Source organism: Mastigoproctus giganteus, chromosome 9 (assembly GCF_048544385.1).
Source record: "Mastigoproctus giganteus isolate SK-2022 chromosome 9, ASM4854438v1, whole genome shotgun sequence".
Classification (NCBI taxonomy): domain Eukaryota; kingdom Metazoa; phylum Arthropoda; class Arachnida; order Uropygi; family Thelyphonidae; genus Mastigoproctus; species Mastigoproctus giganteus.
Window position 1 is genome coordinate 202,898,251 of NC_143583.1, and position 23,171 is coordinate 202,921,421.

The following is a 23,171-nucleotide window of genomic DNA, read 5'->3' on the forward strand; positions in this document are numbered from 1 at the left end:
ATTTTCTCGATTTGGTTCTGTTCTTTAAGATTTGTCCCAAATAAATGGCTGCCCCGATTAACTGGTGACCCAAATAACTGGAATCCACTGTATCACCAGAAAATTGACACTAATGGAATCCACATTAGAAGTCATTGACCAGATGGAAGGTTTCAGGTTTAGCAGTTGGCAGATTTTTCCAATACTTTGTAAAGATTAGATGTAAGTACGATGGGATGATAACCGAAACTGAGAGATTTGTCTTTTCTTTTTAGGAATTGGCTGGATGTGTGCGAATTTTAACACAGAAAGAAAAACACCACTGGAATAAGAAAAGGTAAAAAAGGAGACAAAACTGGGGCAAGCACAGGTTTTGAGAACAAATGGAGAATTCCATTTGAACCTTGACCTTTGTATCAAGATTGTTCAGACTTCTTCTAAATATCCTTTGGGTGGAAAACCATGGGAGGCATTGTGCAGAGTGTGTTTGGTATGATAGGTGGTAATTTAACAAGATCGTCAGGACAACAGTTGGAAGAAAAGTAGGATGCTGTTAATTAGTCAGGTTTATAAATAATCTTTATTGTAAGGTAACATGGTTTACAAAACACTTCATGGCACCAAGCCAGAGATTAACAAGCAGCAGAGATGGCACCTCGTCAGAAGTTTTATATAGAGTAACACAGAGAGCTATAATATAATAAAAATAAAAAAATAAAATATTTGTATTAATAAAAATAAAACATTAAATTAACTTAAAAAAACAAAAGTTCAAACAAGTTCACACTGGGACATGGGGTGGGATTTTTTTTTGATAAATTTTTGTCAAGCCAGTAGTATGATCTCAAATAAATTATCTGAACATATCCTCAACAGCCATGGAGGATATGTGCAGATCCAGGCTATGCCATCTTTACTTTTTGCCATCTGTGAAATTACATAGATCAGAATCCAAGATTCTAGGTTGATCACTTTTCCTTATCAAAATATAGGGGGGAAGCGATCAACCTAGAACAAGAAGCTTAGGGCTAAAGCAGAGAATTGGTTGGGGGTTTCTCCGGCACAATGAATCTGAAATGTTGGCTGCTGAGAATCATTGACTCCTGACAATCATTTTTTGGCCAAAATCAATCACCTTTTATGTATTACATTTTAAAATCAAGTTAAGTTCAGTGCTTTAGCCATCAGTATTTTGTGCTACTATGGTAGGGGATGACAATTCCAGGTTGTCAGGAGCCAGTATTCAGCAACATGTAATGATTTGATTGTTATGCTTGCAATTGAATCCCATAACTGTAAACCTTACAACACACCTCCAAAAATCACAGTCCTGAAATGCATTTTTATCAGATTTGTGTTCTGAATGTGTGACAGGTGGTGCTTAGTAATCTGCATTTCCTGCTGTATTTGATACAGCCACCTATATTTATGGTTGAACCTAAATTTTCAATAAAAGACAACACCCAGATCCTTCTGAATTTTCAACAAAAGGGCTGAATTATGGTAGATATGGGTGATGGCAAAGATTTTTCAGGGTTAAAAATTCTGCAGGTCAAATCTTGTGAGGTATAGCTCTATTTCTGATAAGCTCTTGTTGATAGTTCTTGTAGTGCCTTCTGCTCCAACTATTGAATTTATTTTTAATTTCATGTCAATTTTATTATGGATTACTGTGGATAGTGGGTTACTTATGGCTGTAAAAAGAATGCTAGACAGGATGCCTCCTTGTAGCATACCTGCTTGTATTTGTCTAGTATAAGTTTGATTTTCTATGTACAGTTGGAACCATACAACTGTACATAGAAAATGTACAGTTGATACATTTTCAACTTGTTGGATTGACTGTACAATCCAACTGTTGACTGGCTATGTATGTACATAGCCAGTCATCAGTTGGATGGTTCTGCTGTTAAGAAGTGATGTCAGAAACTTTTAACAATTATCCTGTGATATGGTAGTAATTTTAAATTAGCTTAAGCAAGGATGGGATGTTGACACTATCTGAAACAACTTGAAATCCAGGTATGTGATTGCCATCTCTACTTTCTACTGAAATGATCCAAAGATGGTATTGGTAGTCATCAGCGAATTACTGACCACTGATTAACTGTGCAAAGCATAATGAACTTGCTGAGGCCTATGGGGGACAATCTGGTTAGCATTTTCAGCACTGTTTTCTCAAGAAGTGTCAGTACACACAAAGAGCAAGAGATGGGTCTAGTGTGTTTGGCTTCAGTTAGCCTTAAATTGAGTGACCTAACAGAAAATATAATCCATGTTGGATGGAAAATTTCTTTTAATACAGTATAGAAAGGTATTATGAGAGAGGGAACAATTAGATATGACTCACCCATTTAATGATAAACTGTGGACCTTTGATGAGTCCCACAGTATCAACTGCAGGCAACTGATTAATAACATTTAAGGTCATCTTAAGATGGCTGAAGTGCATCTTTGGGCACATCATCATCAAACATTCCTGGAATCTGGTGACTGACTGCAAAGAGAGTTCATAGTGTTTCTTTGGGTAAGGTGGGTCATGCTACCAAGCATGTTTCAGGGTGATGTTTTGTGGCTTGAGACAACAGAAGCTCGTTTGTACTTTTGAGCATGCTGTTCAGTCTGGAATTAATCCTGTCTTTTTCCATTGTTTTTCTGAGTTTCCTCCTTCTATTGCTCAGCTCTGAGGCCACCATCCTCTCAAGCATTCGTAGATGCTTATTTTCTTTAAAGCTGTGAGATCAGAAATTGTGAACTTGCAAGTTGAAAGACCTAAGGCAAGTTAATTATCAAAACACTCAAGTGAATTCCATGGAATTGCAGTGGCTATCTCAAGACATTTGCTGATGAATTTTGGGCTTGTTATACTTTATTGTAGACCAGAGTTGAGACTTGTAGTGTGGAGTTGGAAAATATAAGTCAATTAAAATTGGTATATGATCAGAGCGAAAGACCATTTCTGCTACTGAATCAAGTAGATTAAGATAATTGTTATTTCTGGTTGGGAGATTATTAATTAGATGGATTCCCAACAGATAAAGGTTATTTGTCATTCTGAACCACAGATGCACAAGTTATGGGGGATAGGTTGAAATTTCTATAGATTGCATAACTTGTCAAAGGATGAAGACTATGAATAAGCCGATTAGCTATCTCATTGATGGTTTCAGTGCCAGGCCTTTGGAGGAAGGAAGTAGCTAACTGCATTGTTGATGTGAGCTGATTTAAATTGGCACAATGCAATAAGCCCTTCGAATTTGCTGGAATGGCTTACATAATGCTTAGTTACAAGTCCAGGTGGTGTTTCATAAAAGAGTCACACTCCATCTCTCTGCTTATTTTGTTGCGGGCAAGGAATTACATTGCATACAGAAAATCCTCCCGATTTCAGTCAAGCCAAGTTTCTGTTGCGCACAGCACATAAAAAATTGTGAGACTAAAAGCTTATTATGGATGTTACAGACATTCTGACAGAAGATGATCAGGCTATTAGATCTGGGGCTCTTGATTAAGTATGTGATCTATTTCTGCTTGCTCTGGAAATGTCTTGTGATATGCAAACTTGGATTGTTGTCTCTGCCTTCCATCCATGATTTCTGTATTGAGTGAGCTAGTAGAATTATCTGAATCCTGAATGTTCCCATATATTATTTGTCTGTGCAGCCAAGTTCTGTGAGAGCATTCAAAATAGGGCCTGATGAGGAGTCCTCAAAGGCTCCTCATCAGGCCCTATATGGGTGGCTGACTTTAAGATTGTGTATCGGGTTATGCTGCATTTAATCTAAAAGATGAATAGGAGGGCCATTTTGTGGACAGTTGGTACACAAACATTCAGATTACTTTTTATGCCACTTTTAGCCAATTCTGAGGTAGTGTTCGGATCCAATTGTAAAACGAACAGACTTCTGCAAATGTTGGTCAATGCATGCTGCTTTATCACTAGTTTGTAGCTATGTAATTGAGGCTGTCCCAGTTATATGCAATTGTCTTGATCACTTGTTTATTTCTGTCTACAGCATCTTCCTTGCATCATATGATTTTTCATTGGTGCATTTCCTGTGGATACATGACTGGCTCTAGCTCCCACTTGTGGGAGCTAGGCCAGAACAATCAGTCCAAGGCAGTGGTTACCAATCTTTTGTCACTCAAGTTGCACTTTAAGTTAAATAAAGTAAATATATAGTAAATATAAAGTTTAAGTAAATATATATATATATATATTTTTTTTTTTTTTTTAATGAGCACAGGACATACATAGTCACATAGCGTCTTCTGAAGTAAATAAAAATAATGCATAAGTGCATCGTTAAAATTGTCAATGAATAGTGAAGAGTAAAATTTTCATTGGCTATGCTATTTAGATTATGTTAAGTGTAAGATAATTATGAGATCACACAGCATAGAATCTTTGGATTCATAATTTGTTCCATAACTTACAGTAGGTACTGTTGGACACTTAAATGTTAAAAGTTCAAAATCTAAAAGAAACAATATTGAAATATTAGAAATTTCAGAAATTTAAAAGAATCAACACAGAAATATTCCAGTCTGTTTAAAATTATGTGCACTTAGAACAGATTGTGCAGTAATATTACAAAATTAATGATAATATCCCAAACAGTCAAATTAAATAAAACAATCAAAATAACTAGAAACCACCAAAATGTAACTAGAAAGGATTAAGATAGTATTGATTAACTTGATTAATAAACTTGAAACCTATTACAATGAGGGCGCATCTTCTGCATTTTTTATATGGACAAATAAGAATACAGAGGGAGGCCTTGTGGTAGAAAAAGAAAAACAAAGCAGCACTTGGGGTTTAAGGCCATAGAGGAGATTTTTAAAAGTTGATTAATGCATTTATGCTTGCATACAGTTTGCAAGCAGAAATGCCCACTAATCGACTCACAGGATGGTCCACAATGTTACATATTCTCTTCTGATCTTTATTCACTTCTCTACATTTTCCATATTTAAAATTAACAGTGTAATTTTAGTTTCATTAATATCTCAATCCTTAGGCCATAATTCAATAAGAAATTCAGAAACATCACTTATTTAGTACTTCTATTGTGTGGGAGTTTAGCTTACTAAATTCATTTAACACTTTTTTACACAATAAAATTCACTTAATAACTCACATTGTTTAATTACCATTATTCACAATACATTAAACTTTCTCCAGTTTAACCTTGAGAATGGTGAAGTAATTTTCTTTGGAGATTTTACTGTTCATAACTACAGATGGCTCTAATATTCTAGTTGAATGAACCTAGCTATTAGAGAGCTAAGGCTTTTACTATTACTAACGATCTTTCACAACTTGTTCATATACCTATTACAATAAATAAAAATAAATAAATATGTCTGACGAATATGTCATGTACCTATTAGAATACCAGACAATCTGAACTACACACTTAGCACACCTGATCCTTTCCTCATCAACAACCCTTGAAGGACATTTAATGTTAGCTGTCTTCTATGTACCTCAAATTAAATGTGATAATACATTAACATATCAGGGAACACAAGTGCAAAAGATACATTAGTTATACTTTGTCATTTAAGTTTATAATAATGAAAAAATTATCATACCTGGGCATCTGTTTTATTTCTAAAGGCATCATATATTTTTTTCACAGCAACTGTTTCTCCAGTTTTCCTATTAACAGCTTTCCATACAATTCCATAAGCCTGTAAAAGTGGATATATTAAAATACTTGTTAAATTTAACACATGCACAAACACACACATACGAATTTAACCTGAGCATTTTGCAGGGCACTTTTGTTTACCAGTATCAGTGTTTCTGTTTTTCACAAAAATACTGTATTTTGAGGGAATTTGTTACTGCCTTTCATAGTTTTTTTTTTTTTTTTTTTTTATGAAAACCCCAAACACGAAAGGTATCAAAACCTATAGTACTTAGTACCGTGCATGGGTTGAAAGAGAAGTATGGGGGGAGGGGGATGCCAGAAACTTTGCTCTAGAGACTAAGGCGCCTCCGTAGCCAGGTGGGAAGGAGCAGCAGTGTGCAGCACACGCTTCTTGATTAGACCGGGGTTCGAGCCCGTCACCACCAAATACGGAGGATGCGGAAAGGTCAGGGACTGACCACCGCATATCCCGGAGCAATATGGCCTTAGTTGCTAATGCTCCTAAAAACCAAACAACAACAACTAGAGACTAAACATGGGATTCACCACTTCAAGCCTCCAATAAGCAAAGTGGTGGTATTTCACCGGTTGATGAAAGTCATCTACCACCTTCATGCCTAAAGTGATACTGGTAGTAACCATCAAAAATCTGTAATGTTTGTTTATTCAGCAACCCTGAAATCACATGGGAACTGTCTGCTAGTAGTAGTAGTAGTGGCAAATGATGCAAGAAAGCAAGCATATATAGCATCAGCCAAAAAAAAAAAAACAAAAAAAAAACAACACCCTTCCCATTGAACCCATCCATTCACTCCAAATGTTTGTCTATTTCTGCTTTGAACTTAAGTTGCTGACCTCCAGTACAATAGATGAAAGTTTGTTCCAACTAGCAACCACTCGCTGGCTAAAGGCCAATTTCCGCACATCTAATCTACAATTGTCTTTCCTCAATTTGAATTTATGCCCCATCAGGAGAGTAACCTGAGCAAGAGGAAGAATCCCAATAACATTGAGCTTGCTCAATCCATTCAAGGCCTTATACACCTCAATTAGATCACCTCGCAGGTGCCTAGTTTCCAGAAGCTGCAATTTGCAAAACTTAAGCCTTTCTTGGTAACACCAACCCTTTGTTCCACTCACCAATCTCATTGCCCTTCTCTATACTCATTCTAACAGCTCTACATCTTTCCTAAAATGAGGCCTTCAGACCTGTATACAGCACCCTGACCTTTGCCTTATACAAGGGGTCAATCATCCCCTTATCCCTGCTACCAAAATTCCTATATATCATTGACAAGACACCATGAGCTACTCTTGCAGCCTTTCTGTACTGCTCAGAAAACTTCATATCTGATTGCACAATTACCCCCAGGTCCTTTTCATTCTCCACTACCCCGAGTGTAGTACAGCACAGTTGATACGTTACTCTGGGGTTACTGCTAACCATATGCAATACTTTACATTTGTCAGTGTTAAACTTCAGTTGCCACTTCTCAGCCCATCTACTCAACTTTTCCAGAACCTGTTGCTGTAGTGCACTATCATTACTGTCATTAACAACCCAGCCAACTTTCATATCATCTGCAAAATTAGACATTAACCCTGATATACCTTCATCAATATCATTGATAAATGCTGAAAACAACAAGCGGTCCAACACCGAACCCTGGGGGACTCCACTAATAACATTAGTCCATGAAGAGCAGTGTCCATTGATAACCATTCTCTGTCTCCTCCCCCTCAACCATCCTTTTATCCATTGTAACAACTTGCCCTTAATGCTATACTGCTCCAATTTGTACCGTAGTCTACCATGTGCCACAGTATTAAAAGCCTTCTTAAATCCAAGTATATGATATCAAAATTATTCTTTGCATCCTATTCCTTTGTGACCACATCATAGTATCCAATAAAATTTGTCAGACAAGACTTTCCCTTAACAAACCCATGCTGTGTCTGAACTATAAGTGCAGTTGTCTAGATCAGGGGTCACCAAACTTTTTTCACGACGGGCCAGATAACCGAGAGATTGATGAGCGCGGGCCGTATAATCATTTTGTTCAATATGTACAATTAAGTAAATACAACAAAAATGAAGACAACGAATATATTTATTTACCAATATACAAAATATGCAAAAATAAAGAATATATAGAAAAATAAAGATAATAAATATATTTATTTATTTATATATTAACTTATCAAGGAAGGCGACATTAGGAATAAGATAAGGAGAAAAGATTAATGTGATTTATGAAACTGGCATTTAGCTTTTAAAATATCATCAATGTTGGCTTTTGAATTGCTACACCCAACCAAGAGAATTGCCTTTAAATGTTCATCACTCAGCCTTGTTCGATATGTGGACTTTACATATTTCAGTTTTGAAAATGCTTGCTCACAGACATAAGTTGTACCGAACACTGATGCCATACCAGAGGCAAATTTCTTTAATTTTGAAAACTCATTATGAGATAAGCAGCGATAAAATTCAACAAGATTTCCTTCTCTGTTTCTCTTTCAATAGGTCATTTGCTTGTAAATCAATGATCTCTAACTGTAGTTCGACTGGCATGTCATCAACGTTACAATGAAACGGATTTTGAAACAAAAGAATATCACTCTCAATTCTGTTGAGGTCTGAAAATCTTTCCAAAAAAATGCCTTTTTTTAAGTCATTAATAATTTTCTTTGAAAACTTGAGATTGATATCTTCTCCAATTTTGCTCGCCATTGCCAAGGTATAAACCCCGCTCACAAGCTGTCATTGAAACAGTAGTATTTCGTTGATTCACTATTTATTATATTTTCATATAAATTACAATATATTTTAGAAATTTTGATCATTTGTAGCACAGTGTGGGGCGGGCCGGAAGAACAGACTACGCGGGCTGGATCTGGCCCGCGGGCCATAGTTTGGTGACTCCTGGTCTAGATGATCCTGCATCACTTCCTTAAACAGTGACTCCATTATTTTCCCCTGGAACAGACTAACGGGTCCGTAATTACCCGTGTCACTCTTTGATTCCCTTTTGTGAATTGGGGAAACATTTGCACATCTCCAGTCCACGGGCCTCCCCTGAGTCCAAGAAGAAATCTTTCATAATTATGGCTAAGGGTTTCCTTACTTCCTTTGTTGCCTCCTTTAATATAACTGGATAGATCCCATCCATCCCAGGCACCTGCCTTATGCACCTGGGATGGATGGGATCTCCTCCACTTTCCTCTCAGTTATTTCAAAATCACTTAAGCTCCTGTTAAAGTTTGATAAACATCTGGCCCTCTCTTCCTTGAATAACTCCAAATGTGTGACTGTAGATGCAAAATACTCATTTAGTTTGGCAGCTATCTGAGAATGTTGCTGTTGTTGTTTGGTTTTTAGGAACATTAGTAACTAAGGCCATATTGCTCTGGGGATATCCGGTGGTCATTCCCTGACCTTTCCACATTCTCTGTATTTGGTCACAGGCTCAAACCCCAGTCTAATCAAGAAGCGTGTGCTACACACTGCTGCTCCTGCCCCTGCCCACCTGGCTACAGAGGCACCTATATCTGAGAATGATCATCTACAGTCAAACCATTGATATCAAGTGGACCAATCCGATTCAATACTGAAACAGAAAATAAATGTGGTAAATTTTTCATCCAGTCTACTATTTAAGAGTAAAAATTTTCTGTCTGTACTCTGGCACGACAACAAAGTCAGTAGAGTTTACAATAAATCGTCAAAACAAATAATTATCGTATTTAGTGGTCACGGGCTTGAACCCAAGTCCGTTCAAGGAAAGCGAGCTATGCATTCTCGCTCCTGACTACTGGGCTACATCAGGCCCTACATATATGCATAATGTATTAGAGCATTTTTTTTATAGTTCTATTTTCAATAGATGACAAAAAAAAAAAAAAAAAATCAAGTGTCCTTTTTTACTGTCTTGATCTGCAAAAAATATACTGTATAAGAAGTTTTTTTTTCCCCGAAATGTTTTTCGAGGAATTATTATATCACAAAAGCAAATATTTTACTGTCCAATTTTTATTAATATTAATAAAAATTAATGAAAGAATATAGAGAATACTATTTATGGTCATATATGCAATATTTTACGACCATCAAAAAATTCTAGTCCTACTAAAAACGCATATTTTACAACTCAACATCGGCTGTCAAAAACCGATATATTTTCGACCAACTCTATCTGCAATGAGTTATGCATCTATCAAAGCGATACAAGTAGCACAAATTATTTTATAAAAAATAATTTTTTTGTCAAAATTTGGAGAGGCAAATATAATGAATCGCAACGAAAATACCAATTGGAACAACCCACTGCCTTAACCAAAAACAAAGGTTTGCAATTTATGAAATTATAAGTGACATTTTTTATCATAACCAAATGAAAAAAATAACCTTACACCTTTTCCTAGACGCTTTTTAATATCATATCGCTGAGAAATGCAAAGTTCAACGTCCCCCATATTAACTAATCGTCTTTCGGCGTCTATACCGAACGCCCTCTAACGAAAGAAAAAAAACTTAAAAATAATAAACTACACAATGCGGTGCAAAATTTTATTTTCGGGGTAGCTCATAAAGCGTGTGCAAGAGTAGAGCGGCCCTATCGCAGAAATGCATCAGGCGCACTGCGCATAGGCCTCACCAAATCCCGAAAAAGGCGGGAAGGGGGAGTCAAGAATGGACTCCTTACTGTCCTCATAAAACTTTAAACTTTCATTGGCGGGGAGGGGGGTTCCAAAGAGCGAAGTGAATAATTACAGAACTGTAAGCTTGACTCCTGTTCCAGGGGAAAAATAATGGAGTAAATAATCAATTATTATAAAGACGTAATGCTGAAGACTAGCTGAATCACTACTATGAGACGGTAATAAAAGGAACTGGAAGCCAAAAATAATGTTGACATTAATTACAGAATTATATATATATATATATATATATATATATATATATAAAGGCAGCTGTACAAATTGGAGTAGTGTAGCATTAGTGGCAAGTTACTGTTATGGATAAAGGGATGGTTGAGTGGAAGTAGACAGAGTGGTTATTAACGGTCACTGCTTTTCTTGGACTAATGCTATTAGTGGAGTCCTTTGCAGTTCAGTGCTGGGCCCACCTTACTGTTCTCAATATTTTTGGAAGTATATCGAGCTTAATGTTTAAGTTAGCAGATGATTTAAGTGTTGGTTATAGCTCACAAACGTTAGTTAGTCGATTCGCTGGCAGTGTACTAGGTTTCGTCTTAGTAGGAGATACATCATAGTGCTAGACTTTAATCATGGTCTTATGCGTAAATGTAAAGTGTAAAGTGTGTTTAGGGTCAACGGCACTAGGGGTTTCCCCCATCTTCGAGTTGTTTTCATTGTGGGCGTACCAGTTCACTTTGGAAATGCCAAGATTTAAAAGTGTGCGGATATTGTATTTGTGTAGTGTCATGTACCCTTGTTCTTCTGGTCATTTAGCCGCTGGACCCCTGCTGAGGCCCAGCGTTTCCCCACTTTCGCCCCGTGGAGGCAGACCAGGAAACACCAGTAGTATAAGATTTACTCTGGCAGGTCATGCCGCTTAATTTCCTGAGATTTCGGCGGCTAGGACCTAAAAAAATAATAATAATAATAAATAAAAAAATAATAATAAAAATAAAATAAATAAATAAAAAAAAAGAAGAATAATCGCGTAGTGGGGATAATGCTAGAATTTGAAAGGCCGGAAATATTAATGAACGATTGTAATTTAGATGAATGTAATTAGGTTTGGAAAGTGTGGGGCATTTGCTTGCATACAGATAGAGTGGGGGAGGGAGACTAAAGAATGGGGGGAATAAACAGAAATATTGGAGTCAACAGGCAAGACGACTCCAATTTCGGTGGGGCTTGCCCATTGTCCCACCAGAAGGGAAAGTAGGGGTGGTGGGAGGGGAGGACCGGCTACTCCCCCCGCCGGAGAAAAGGAAGGAAAGGTGAGCCAGGAAAGTGTCCCAGCTGAGATCGCCAACATGGCTTGTGCAAAGAAAACTCTGCTGTGTCATCAGTCGGTGGAAGGTTTCTCATGCAACGGCATCCCGACCAAGGTATCCAAAGGGCCAATTTATTTAGTAGTCATTCATGGGACTAGCCCGTCCATATCGTCTTCATTTCTTGCTTCTTATATTCACTACAGTTGGCAGCTTTCGGTGGTGTAATCTGTTTGCAGACAGTTTATGCCGTTTGGGGTTATGTTGGTATCAGGATAATGCTGTGGTTTGCCATAGTTCATGCCGAGTAGACTCTTTACGGCTGCAGTTGTAGTTGTGGGAACATCCTTCTTCTTGTGAAGAAATCTTGTGCGAACTGGGTGAAAGCATTGTAGGGGGTCTTCTTCAGTTAGTAGGTGCTCCTGGTCTTGTAATATTAGTTGGGTGTTGGTTATGAGTCGGCAGCGAAGGTCTTCGTACATTAGGTGTCTCCACCTTTCCCGTTGGCCACAATGGAATAAGAGGGTGTCGCTAAGTCCGAATCCTTGGAGTTTGTCTCTTATAGCAACGTGTCCAGTTAGCAGATAGGTAACAAGGAGTCCGAGAGAGAGAGCCAAGGTGGATAATTAGGATAATTGGGAATACTAGTTGTATGTTGGGTATAAATTTTCTAGTAATTTCACCCTTGTATATGAAGAGACGTTCTGATTTGGAGTCGCTTGCAGGGGCCACATTGAAGTTCAAGTGGGTAGCTCCTCGTCCTTTGGAGAGTTGGTATACTAGACCACTGTAGGCAATCTCCAGGTCAAGGGGAAGAGCCTCCATTTAGGGCCTGGAGCACATATGTGCTTATCGTGTTGCAAGCTCTTGAGATTGTGAGTATAATGTACTGCTGCGTGGTTTCCAATTTTCTTCTGTTAACGGTGGTGTTTGCCTTTCGGTACCACACACTGGCAGCGTACGTAATGGCAGGCAGGAAGACGGTTTTGTAGAACAATTTGAGAGTTCTTCGCAGGCCCCAATCCCTGTGGGCGACCTTCGCAAGTTGGGCACAGTACCCTCTAATCTTTCTTTGAATGTAGGTCAGGTGGGGAGTAAATGAAAGGTTCTTGTCCAATATGACACCGAGGTGTTTTAGTTCCTTTGTGAGCTTTATGGTGGTTCCATGAATGCGGATTTGAGGAGGTCTCCTTATCTAGGGTTCCTTTCAGTAGTATTGAACTGGTTTTGGTAGAGGATATTATTGTCGGCCCACTCCTGTAGGACAGTAATGGCATGGGTACCTGAAGCGTCCAGGATGGCTCTGGTATCCTCCATCAGTACCAGGACAAGGTCATCCACATACGCCTGGAATGCGACGCGACCAAGGTACAGGTTCAGAAAGCCGTCAAGAACCATATTCCAGAGGAGCGGTCCCAAGACTGAGCCCTTAGGACAGCCTCTGAAAATCTGTCTAGTAATGGAGCAGTGTGGGGCCTCAACGGTGACCGATCTGTGCGTAATATGCGTAAATGTATGCAGCTGGTTATACACAAATGATAGATATTATAAAAATTTGCAAATGGATGAACCGATATCAAAAAGAAAAAATCTGTACATAGTCAAGGTAAGAAAACTGTATTCATAGTTACTGAACATTTTGATAAAGAAGCACTAATAAATCATAAATCAAATTGAGGAGACAATTGTAGAATAGATGTGCGGAAATTCGCCTTTAGCCAGCGGGTGGTTGATAGTTGGAACAAACTTCCATCTGTTGTAGTGGAGGTCAGCAATTTAAATAGGTTCAAGGCAGAACTAGACAAATATTTGGAGTGAATGGATGGGTGAAATTTGAAGGGTGGTGTTTTTTTTTTTTTTTGGCTGACGCTATATAAGCTTGCTTTCTTGCATCATGTGCCCTACTAATGCTAATGCTAATAAACTGCGTGTACAATCAAACATGCAACAAAGCGTACACTAGCATAGCAAGAGAATATTCAAACGATTCGAAGTCAAGCTTTAAAAGGCAAAAGTTATTCAAGTTTCTTTGCCCAAGCAGTGCCGGCTACAAGCATATTCAACCGGTTCTGTCAAACAGGGCCCAGCGCTCAAATGGTCAAAACAATATTGATGATTAATGTATTAAATATTATTCGTATTTCATATTTTTGTTCAGTATAATATAAAATTATTTAATTATGTCTTAATTACTATAAAATTTGAAAAAAATAAAAAAAAATACTATTACAAAAACATCCCGCATAAGTTTTACATAGAACCCTGGGGCACCAAAAATAATTCTTGAACAGGGTCTCACAAATTCTAGAGCCAGCCATGCGCCTAAGAAACGTTGTAAAAATCTTACACAAGTTATCTCCAGAACAACTTGCTCGCAAAGTTATTAGGCAAACAATCCAGATTTTTTATATTTACGATATATATAAAAAAAGAGTATACTGACTATGGATGTGGTTGAGTGGGTTCGCACGAGCCCCGTGTTAAAAAAATATTTGATGAAATTTTACAGACTGTTTTAATCAGGGATGCCCATTAGCTGAAACTGTTCTCAAGCGGGCCCCTTTTTAATAAATTAGCAGCACGCAGATACTAACTATACCTAAATTAATCCAGTTATTAAAACAGAAATAAATTTTAACTAGCAAAGAGTAACGTTAAAAGTTCTTCACGAGATGGGATTTTATTGGAAGAAATCTCAAAACGGAAGAACAGTTTTAATGGAAAAAAATTACATTATGCTCAATGGAACGAAATATTTACAGGACATTAAAAGAAATCTATTGTTTACATTGATGAAACCTAGATCGACAGTAATTTTGCAAGCAGAACATGTAATTTAGAGGAAACAATTATCATCAGTTCCAATGATGATTAAAACGACCATTAACAAGTCAGTTAATGAACTCAGTGCGTTAGCAATTAGCAAACAGTAATAATTAATAGGGGCTTAGAGGGGAACAGGTATTCTGTGTGTTATCGGACACTCAGTCTAAAACACAGATTGATCCAATATCTTTCTATTACAGAAGATTTAGGAGAAGTCCGGTTGGCCTGCCTCCCTAAAATCCACTCATGCACACCTTCTCGATGGTAAGCCCTGTTACGTCAATAAGGTTGCAACGAACGTGTATTGACGTTGCCACCTTATTACCTTATTGACGTTTGGTCTTTCCTCTTCAAAACGCCTGGTCAGCATGAAGAGGAAAAGACCAAACCCTCCAGCACATGACAGCACGACGAAACAAATGGCCCTCAGTCCCCAGTGGAGCGACTGCGAGAGGATCAGAGGGGAAGCAAAGTGTGCTGAGAACCTCTGGGTACGACCAGGCTGCCATGCACGGAAACTGAACTTGGCCTGTTACAACGTAAGATTGCTCATCGGTGAAGACAGGATATTAGAGCTGGAAAAGGAATTAGAAAATGTGAATTGGAATATCATCGGTTTGGCTGAAAGAAGAAGAAGAAATGAATCACTTATAAGTTTATCAAGTGGAAATCTGCTGTACACCAATGGAAACAGTGAAAGGAGTGAAGGTGGAGTTGGGTTTCTGGTCCATAAAGATATAAAAAACAACATTTTGGAATTCAAAAGTACATCACCAAGGGTGTCAAGACTAATACTCAAGATTTCTAAGAGGTACAAGCTAAAGATTATAATGATTTATGCACCAACATCGAGCCATGATGATGAAGAAATGTACACTGAAATTGAGAGTCTTCTAGATGAGCAGAAAACCCACTACACTATTATTATGGGGGACTTCAATGCTAAGGTTGGAAAAAGGCAAAACAGCGCAGAAAGAGGAACTATAGGAAATTTTGGAATTGGTGAAAGAAATAAAAGAGGTGAAAGACTTGTGGAATTTGCAGAATCTCGAGGATTGTCAGTAATGAACACTTTTTTCAAGAAAAGGGTGAACAGAAAGTAGACATGGAAGAGTCCAAATGGATTAACAACTAATGAAATCGACTTCATCCTCACTAACAGAAGATATATCGTGAATGATGTTACCGTCCTGAATAAGGTAAATGTTGGAAGTGATCACAGAATGGTAAGAAGCACACTTGATATAGATGTAAGAAAACAAAGGGAAAAAATTACTCGAGTAAATAATACGAAAGTCATTGAGATAACAGAAGAGGAGAAAAAAGCAGTATGTGTATTGGAACTTAAGAACAAGTTTGAGCTTCTGCAGACTGCTCAGGACCAAGATATCGACGAGGAATATTACAAATTTGTGAAAGTGATAATGGGTAAAAAGAAATCCAAAGAAGAAAAAATTAGTCAAAAAACACTTGTCTAGATGAACCGAAGGTGACAAATGAAGAGCAAGATAAACACTGACAAGGAGAAAATTGAGTATACATGTACTGAGTTATGCAAAGCCATTAGAAAGAGACTCAGAGAGGACGTAAGAAGATTTAACACAAGAAAAGTAGAACAAGCATTAACGGAAAACAAAGGACTTAAATCAACAGTAATACAGAAACACAAATGATACTGAAACTGAAGAATAGCGATGGTGTACTTATAAATAGCAGAGAAGGCATAATTCAAATAGTAGAAGACTACTATAGAGAATTATACAAGGAGCGAGGGAATGATGCCAGCAGTGGGGAAGATGGATTGCAAAGTAGCAACACATACGACATACCCGATATACTTTCTGATGAGGTAGAACATGCGTTGAAGAAAATGAAGAATCAGAAAGCCCCGGGAGAAGATGAAGTTACTGTAGAGTTGTTAAAATTGGGAGGAAGAGACATAACACAAAAACTGGCAAGACTCTTCACAAAGTGCATTATAAAAGGTGTGACGCCTAAGCAGTGGAATAATGCAATCATAGTTTTGCTGCATAAGAAAAGAGATAAATCAGAAATTGGAAATTATAGACCAATTAGCTTGCTGTCCCACATTAACAAGTTGTTCACAAGGGTCAATACTAACAGATTAGAAAGAATGCTTGATGAGAATCAACTGAAAGAGCAAGCTAGCTTTAGGACAGGATTCTCAACTATGGATCACCTTCACGTAATATCACAGCTAATGGAGAAAGCAAACGAATATAAAACACCACTATGCCTGGAATTTGTGGATTATGAAAAGGCATTTGTCTCCATACAGCATAAGGCAATGTTTCGGGTACTGGAAAGACAAGGCATAGATACCCCATATATTATGACTTTGAAGAAAATATATGAGAACGCTAATTGGACTAGACAAAGACAGTAGCAAATTTAAAATTGAGAAAGGAGTTCGACAAGGAGACACAATATTTCCGAAGTTGTTTACTGCTGCCCTTGAGGAAGCTTTCAGTAGATTAGTAGACTGGCTGCAGAAAGGAGTCAATGTGAATGGATAGTACCTAAACCATTTACAATTTGCAGATGACATTGTGGTCATAAGCCACGATCCCAAAGAATTAGAGGAAAATCTTAAACAGTTATGCAGAGTTAGTAAGGATTTTGGAATAAAGATGAATATGGCTAAAACAAAAGTAATGATCAACAAGCATGCCACAGAAAGGAACATAATGTTTGAAGAAGCAGCAATTGAAATGGTGGAGTCATACTTATCTGGGACAAGTTATTAGCTGTAATAATGATAAATGGCTGGAGAGAAAAATAAATTTTGTATGGATAACATATCAAGTCAAGAGAAGAATAAATTTTGGATGGATAAAATTCAGGAAATATAGTCACATACTGAGGAGCAATATCAAAATTTGTCTGAAACGTAAAATAATGAACCAATGTATATTCCCCACCATGACTTATGGTAGTGAAACTTGGGCACTCACTAAAAGAATGGAAGAGAAGCTGAGAACTACACAGCGAAGAATGAAACGAATTATATTGGGAATCAGACTGTTAGATGAGAAGAGAAACACATAGATTAGGCAACAAACTCAAGTAAAGGATATTCTTAACAAAACTAAAAAACTAAAATGGTCTTGGGCAGGACACATAGCTCGAAGACATGATGACAGATGGACTAAGAAAATAATAGAATGGTGCCCAAGAGGAGCTAGAAGAAAACCTAGAAGACAACAGCGGAGATGAATAGATAAAATTCATGAGTTTGTGGGTAGTAAATGGATGGCCATTGCACAAATCAGAAGGAACTGGAAAGTTGCTGGAGAGGCCTTCATCCTGCAGGAGATTGAAAATGGCTGATGATGATGAATAAATCATGATTTGCAAAAAAGAAAAGAAAAAGGCATGGTAACAAACTTAACAACCAGTTCTTTAGCTGCAATATATGATCTACGGGAAGCCTATGTAATATGCTAGAAAAAATGACGTAATAATTATCGGATTTCTAATGGTCCGAGTTTAATTCAATTTTCGAAGGGATGTTAAATCGTTTTAAAAAACACGAATATAAAATAATTCGAAAATCCGTCCCATAGGAGTCAAGTTATCGCATGCGGAAGGAAATAATAATCGCCGAGTTTCTAAATGGTCCAATTTTACTGAAATTTGGAATAACTCGACAAATACTTTTAAAATAGCAATTATATAAATTTTGATGTCCACCCAATAGGAGCCGAGGACATGCGAAAGGTAGTGAAGACAATAGGCGCCTTACGTACATATGCTAATCCAGGGTCAAAAAAAAAAAAAAAAAAAAAAAAAGAAGAAGAAGAAGATCGTTAGGAAAATATATTACATATACTGTACTTTCAGCGGGTAAGTAGCATTAGCATTAGTAGAGGCATTTAATGCAAGAAAGCAAGCTTATGCAGCATCAGCCAAAAAAAAAAAAAAAAAAAACCCACTTCCCCTTCACCCCTCTGTTCGTTCAAAATACCTGTCCAGCTGAGCCTTAAACTTATTTAGGCTATCAACCTCCACCACAAGGGATGGAAGTCTGTTCCACCAACCAACCACCCTCTGGCTAAAGGCAAATTTCCGCACGTCTATCCTACATCTGTCTTTCCTCAATTTGAATTTATGCCCTCTCAGGTGATTTTTCTGAGCTAGAGGAAGAATCCCATCAGCATTGAGCATGCTTAAACCATTCAAGTACTCCTGAAGTTCCAAATTTTATTTTTCATATTGTATATTTTTAAATGTAATCTACCGATAGAATACCCTGAACGAAAATAGTGTTTCATAAGCGTTTACTTTACTAACAGTTGTATTTTTTAAATATTTTTTATGACATGAAATTTATGTTTCATAAAAGTGTAATATGTATTCCCTAATTCCCAAAAATTTTATTTCTAATCTTTAAATTCAAGTATAGCCATAGGCTTTACTTGAGCAACATATATATTTCGAACTGATAGCGTAAGGTATAATTGATAATACAAATGTATTATCAATTAATCAGAAATATTTATTAACCTTATTAAATTCCCATTGTTAATTAAACTGTATTTAAACGGAAATCATGACCCAGACTACAGCTGCGAAGCAAAGATCACAGACTAGCGAAAGTGCTGTAACTCGGAGGAGAAAGGAAGGGGGCGATTCTCCAACGCATTCTCTATCTTCTAGTCTCAAAAAACGTGCGAAATGTGAAATGTTTGTAAAGTGTGTTTAGGGTCTAACGGCACCAGGGGTTCCCCCCATCTCCGCGTAATATACATTGTCGTGTGTTACAGTACGCTGTAAAGGCCAGAGATTTAAAAGTGTATGGATATTGTGGGGTGTAGTCGTGTACCGTTGTTCGTATGGCCATTTAACCGCTGGACCCCTGCTGAGGCCCAAAGTTGCCCACACTAAGCCCCGTGGAGGCAGACCAAGTACACCAGTTATTTTTAGATAAGTACTCTGGCACGTCCTGCCACCAACTAGTTTTCTGAGATTTCAGTGGCTAGAACCTATTTGTAAAAAAAAAAGGATAAAACGCTGTTAGGGTTGAGAGGCCGAGAGAGTTTGCGCTTTAATTTGGATGCTTTAAATTTTGGTTGTGTGTGACATTCGCTGTTGACTTAGACAAAGTAGGAGGTCCATAGGGAAGGTGACCCCTAGGAAGATCAGTGGAGCAGACCCAGGCCCCACCATGAGGAAGAAAATAGGGGGGAGAAGACAGAGAGTCTGTTCCCTCCCCCAGGTGGTGGAAAGAAAGTACCATGCAAGGTAGCATTGGTATTGGATCGCCAGTGGGTACCTTGGCAGCATAGCTGCAAGAGGAAGTCATATCAGGTAGTTCAGATTCTTCTAGTCCAATATGGTGAGTTGATTTTATCAGTCTAGTCCAGTGTTCTGCTTAATATTGTACTGTTCTGGTGTCAAATTTGTGGCACACAGGTCCAGTCAGTGTGCAGTTTGTAGGTCACATTTCGTGGTTTCAGTTCAGTGTCGTGTTGAAGACAGGGGTCCACTCCTTTGAGAGTTATTGTTCTGTTAAGTTTGTTGGAGTCCATTGTTGGTTCCAGTTTGCATGTCGATGTTCAGTGGTTGAGTTTGCAGTTCGTGAATCTGAAATGTTTGCTGAACTTTCTAAACATTATTTCAAAACATTATTTCTGTTTTTTTATTTTTATACATAACAGAAAATATTTTAATAAAAAATTGGTAAACAAGTTGGTTCTATTTTAATAAAAACTGAAAATTAAGAAAAATTAAACGTGATTCCAAACTTTTAGGCGGGGGTGTATATATGATGGTTTGACTGGGACCGTATTCAGGGGAGGGCAGGAGGGAATATTCCCTCTACCCATGCGGTTCCTAGGAATATTATATACATGTCTGAAGGCCACACCTAAAAACAGATAAACTTCTGTACAGGGTTCAAAGAAGAGCAACCAGATTAGTGATGTGTGCAAATTGATGCCCATATGAAGACAGCTTAGAAGGTGTGACTGCAAAGTTTGATAACTAGACATCTAAGGGGAGGTCTTATTCAGTTTTATATAAGGCGCTCAAGGGGGCTGAGCAATATTAATATTGCTCGTCTTAGAATAGTATTACTATTCTAAGACAAGATAGACAGAAAATCTCAAAGAATAATAAAAAATTAGAATCATGAATCCACCTATGAGTAGAGAATTGTCAGCAATGGAACACATTGCCTCCCATGGTGGCATAGGCAGAGAGGCTCGCTAAATTCAAAGCGGAATAGAATGGTTAGCTTGCGGGAATGGGAGTAGTACGAGAGGTTTTTTTTTTTTTTTTTTGCTGATGCAAAAAGAGTCCGCTTCCGTGCATCATTTGGCTCTACTAATACTAATGCAATATTCATATTCTAGCATTTTAGAGAAGGATTTTCCTGTTTGAGGGAAAGTTTCCTCGAATCAGTAAGGCCAAGATAAAAGTGGGAATTTTTGTGGGTCCTCAAATCAAACTGCTATTCGAAGGTGAGGAATTCACTAAAAAATTATATGCTACAGAAATAAGAGCCTGGAAGGCATTCGAAAACCTCTTTCGCAACTTTTTAGGCAATGAGATATCACAAAATTACAGTGAAATTGGGGATAAGCTAATTTTAGCGCACAGAGGGTTGAGATGCAACATGTCGTTAAAGCTTCATTTCCTATTTTTCTCATTTGACTTTTTTCCTGAAAACTTGGGGACTTTCTCCGATGAACACGGTAAAAGGTTTCACCAAGATATTTCACGATTGAAAAAAAAAAAAAAAAAAATTCCAGGGAAAATGGAGTCCAAATGTGCTGGAATCTCATACGGAAGACACCTGTATGAGATTCCAACAGTAATCTGCCAAAATAACTGGTTTATTATCAGATAAATATTTTTGTAAATAAAATAAGGTTAACAGACCCATTGTTCAATGTCAAAATTTGTGGGTGTTACAGCAATATGGTTTCCAGATTTGAATTCAGCAACGTCAAATCTACAAGAATCACCCTGAATTTTAACAGGTAGCGAAAAAAAATGTTTTTTTTTAATTTTTTTTTGCCGACCAAAGAATAATTTGGCAGTTGTAAATCTGATGAATACAAGAAGTTGCAAGTTTGCTGGCATTACACAAAAAAAGAAGAACTCAAAAACTGTTGACGGTTGTCCTCTTTCTGCATAACAGAAATCTGTAAAATGTTACGAATATATTTTCTCTATTTGTTTTTTTTTTTGTATATTACATACCATAATATTATTAAAATTGCTGACGTTTGATTTTTCCATTACTATTGATGTGTAAAAATTTAAGACAATTTTTTTAATATGCCCTTTTGCTGTTGTTTTGCGGATCAGGTTTGAGGATAGAAACAATGAAGGTTGGGTCCGGTTCCAGTTACTACGAGCAGGAGCGTATTCAGGGGAGGGAAGGGAGGAGGTAATATTCCCCCTACCCATGCGGTTCCTAGGTCTATCTAAAAAAAAAAAAAAAAAAAACTCAAAAACCTTGTCGTCGTGCCTCCCCCTTAAGATGATATCTGAATACGATAGTGACTACGTGTGCAAGTCGGGTGCGGATCTAATACAATGAACCATATTGCTCACTTTCCGAAAGCCAAAAATAATTTGTTCATCTTCTTTTTCGGACAGAAAGAATTCATGGAATTTGTTAAGAGTTAGTTTTTCGGGTTTACTTTTTGAGTTCTCGAAAAATAAATTTCGAGATTATCAATTTTTTATAGCCGCGCTTCCATATTAAGGCACTGTTTACAGAGGAACCAATCTACACAACGATACTAAACAGTCAACAAGAAATAGGTAGACGGACATGACGAACATTCTGCGTATATGCTAAAGCGCTTGAAAAAAAAAAAAAAAGTCAACTTATACGGCGAATATATACGGCGATTAAGCATGAATTTAAAAGAAAAAAAACAGAGGTCGAACTTATACCTTCAAATATATGGTATTTGTCCAACATCTCTCTCTCTCTCTCTCTTTGCCTCTCCTTCCCCTCCGCTCAACTTTTTACAACATAGGTAGCCTTACAGCTAGTACGTACAATAAAGATCTGTACTGTCAACTGTACAATAAAGATCTTATTTATTTATTTACGATTAAGTTTTATAAAGTGGGAAAAGACTTTAGAACTACCCACTAAAGCAGCGGTTCCCAAACTATTGAAATCTGAGGACCCCTAAACTTATATAAACACATATTACTCGATACCCCCTATGAACGTTTTGCGGACCCCATTTGGGAAACGCTGCACTAAAGTATTGCGTTCTTAAATAAATGAGCACAACTGGCAAAAAACTTAATGACAGACATCCTGTATGTCTTTGAGAAGACTGTGCGCCTGATTACCAAGGTAAGATGACAGAAATGTAAACAACCCTCTGAATTTGGGTGAAATGTTTTTTGACAAAAACACCGCCATTAAAAAAATATTCTTCTCTATTTGAACACCACATCAGGGTCTTTGACACAATAAATAGGCAATGGCGAGTGGGCTTCTTACACTGTAATTCGCCCGCAGGTTTGGGTCGAGAGTGTTAACCTTTGATGGTTAACCTAGTTAATTTAACCGCAACAGATATAAATGGAGTACAAAATGCACTTTACAACACACAATCATCGAATTTTACAGTGACTTCTTTCATTCCCTTGATTTACAATTACGAAACTCGATAAACATTCATGTTAAAAGGTACGGTACGCTTGTACTGTAATGATAAAAACAGAATATCGCTTT

General features: G+C 37.4%; 1 protein-coding gene across 2 annotated transcripts in view; it reads right to left on the reverse strand.

The window, feature by feature from the left end:
* Nucleotides 1–10,143, reverse strand: part of LOC150081039 (extracellular signal-regulated kinase 2-like) — a 102,267-nt gene extending 92,124 nt beyond the window's left edge. For both annotated transcript variants that reach the window (XM_090381925.1, XM_090381924.1), the window contains exons 1-2: nt 10,056–10,143; nt 5,581–5,679 (exon numbers count right to left, since the gene is read on the reverse strand). In XM_090381925.1, the coding sequence (XP_090238051.1) occupies nt 5,581–5,679; nt 10,056–10,118 (162 nt within the window). In that variant the 5' untranslated portion in view covers nt 10,119–10,143. The remainder of the gene's footprint in view (nt 1–5,580; nt 5,680–10,055) is intronic.
* Nucleotides 10,144–23,171: the final 13,028 nt, after the last annotated feature.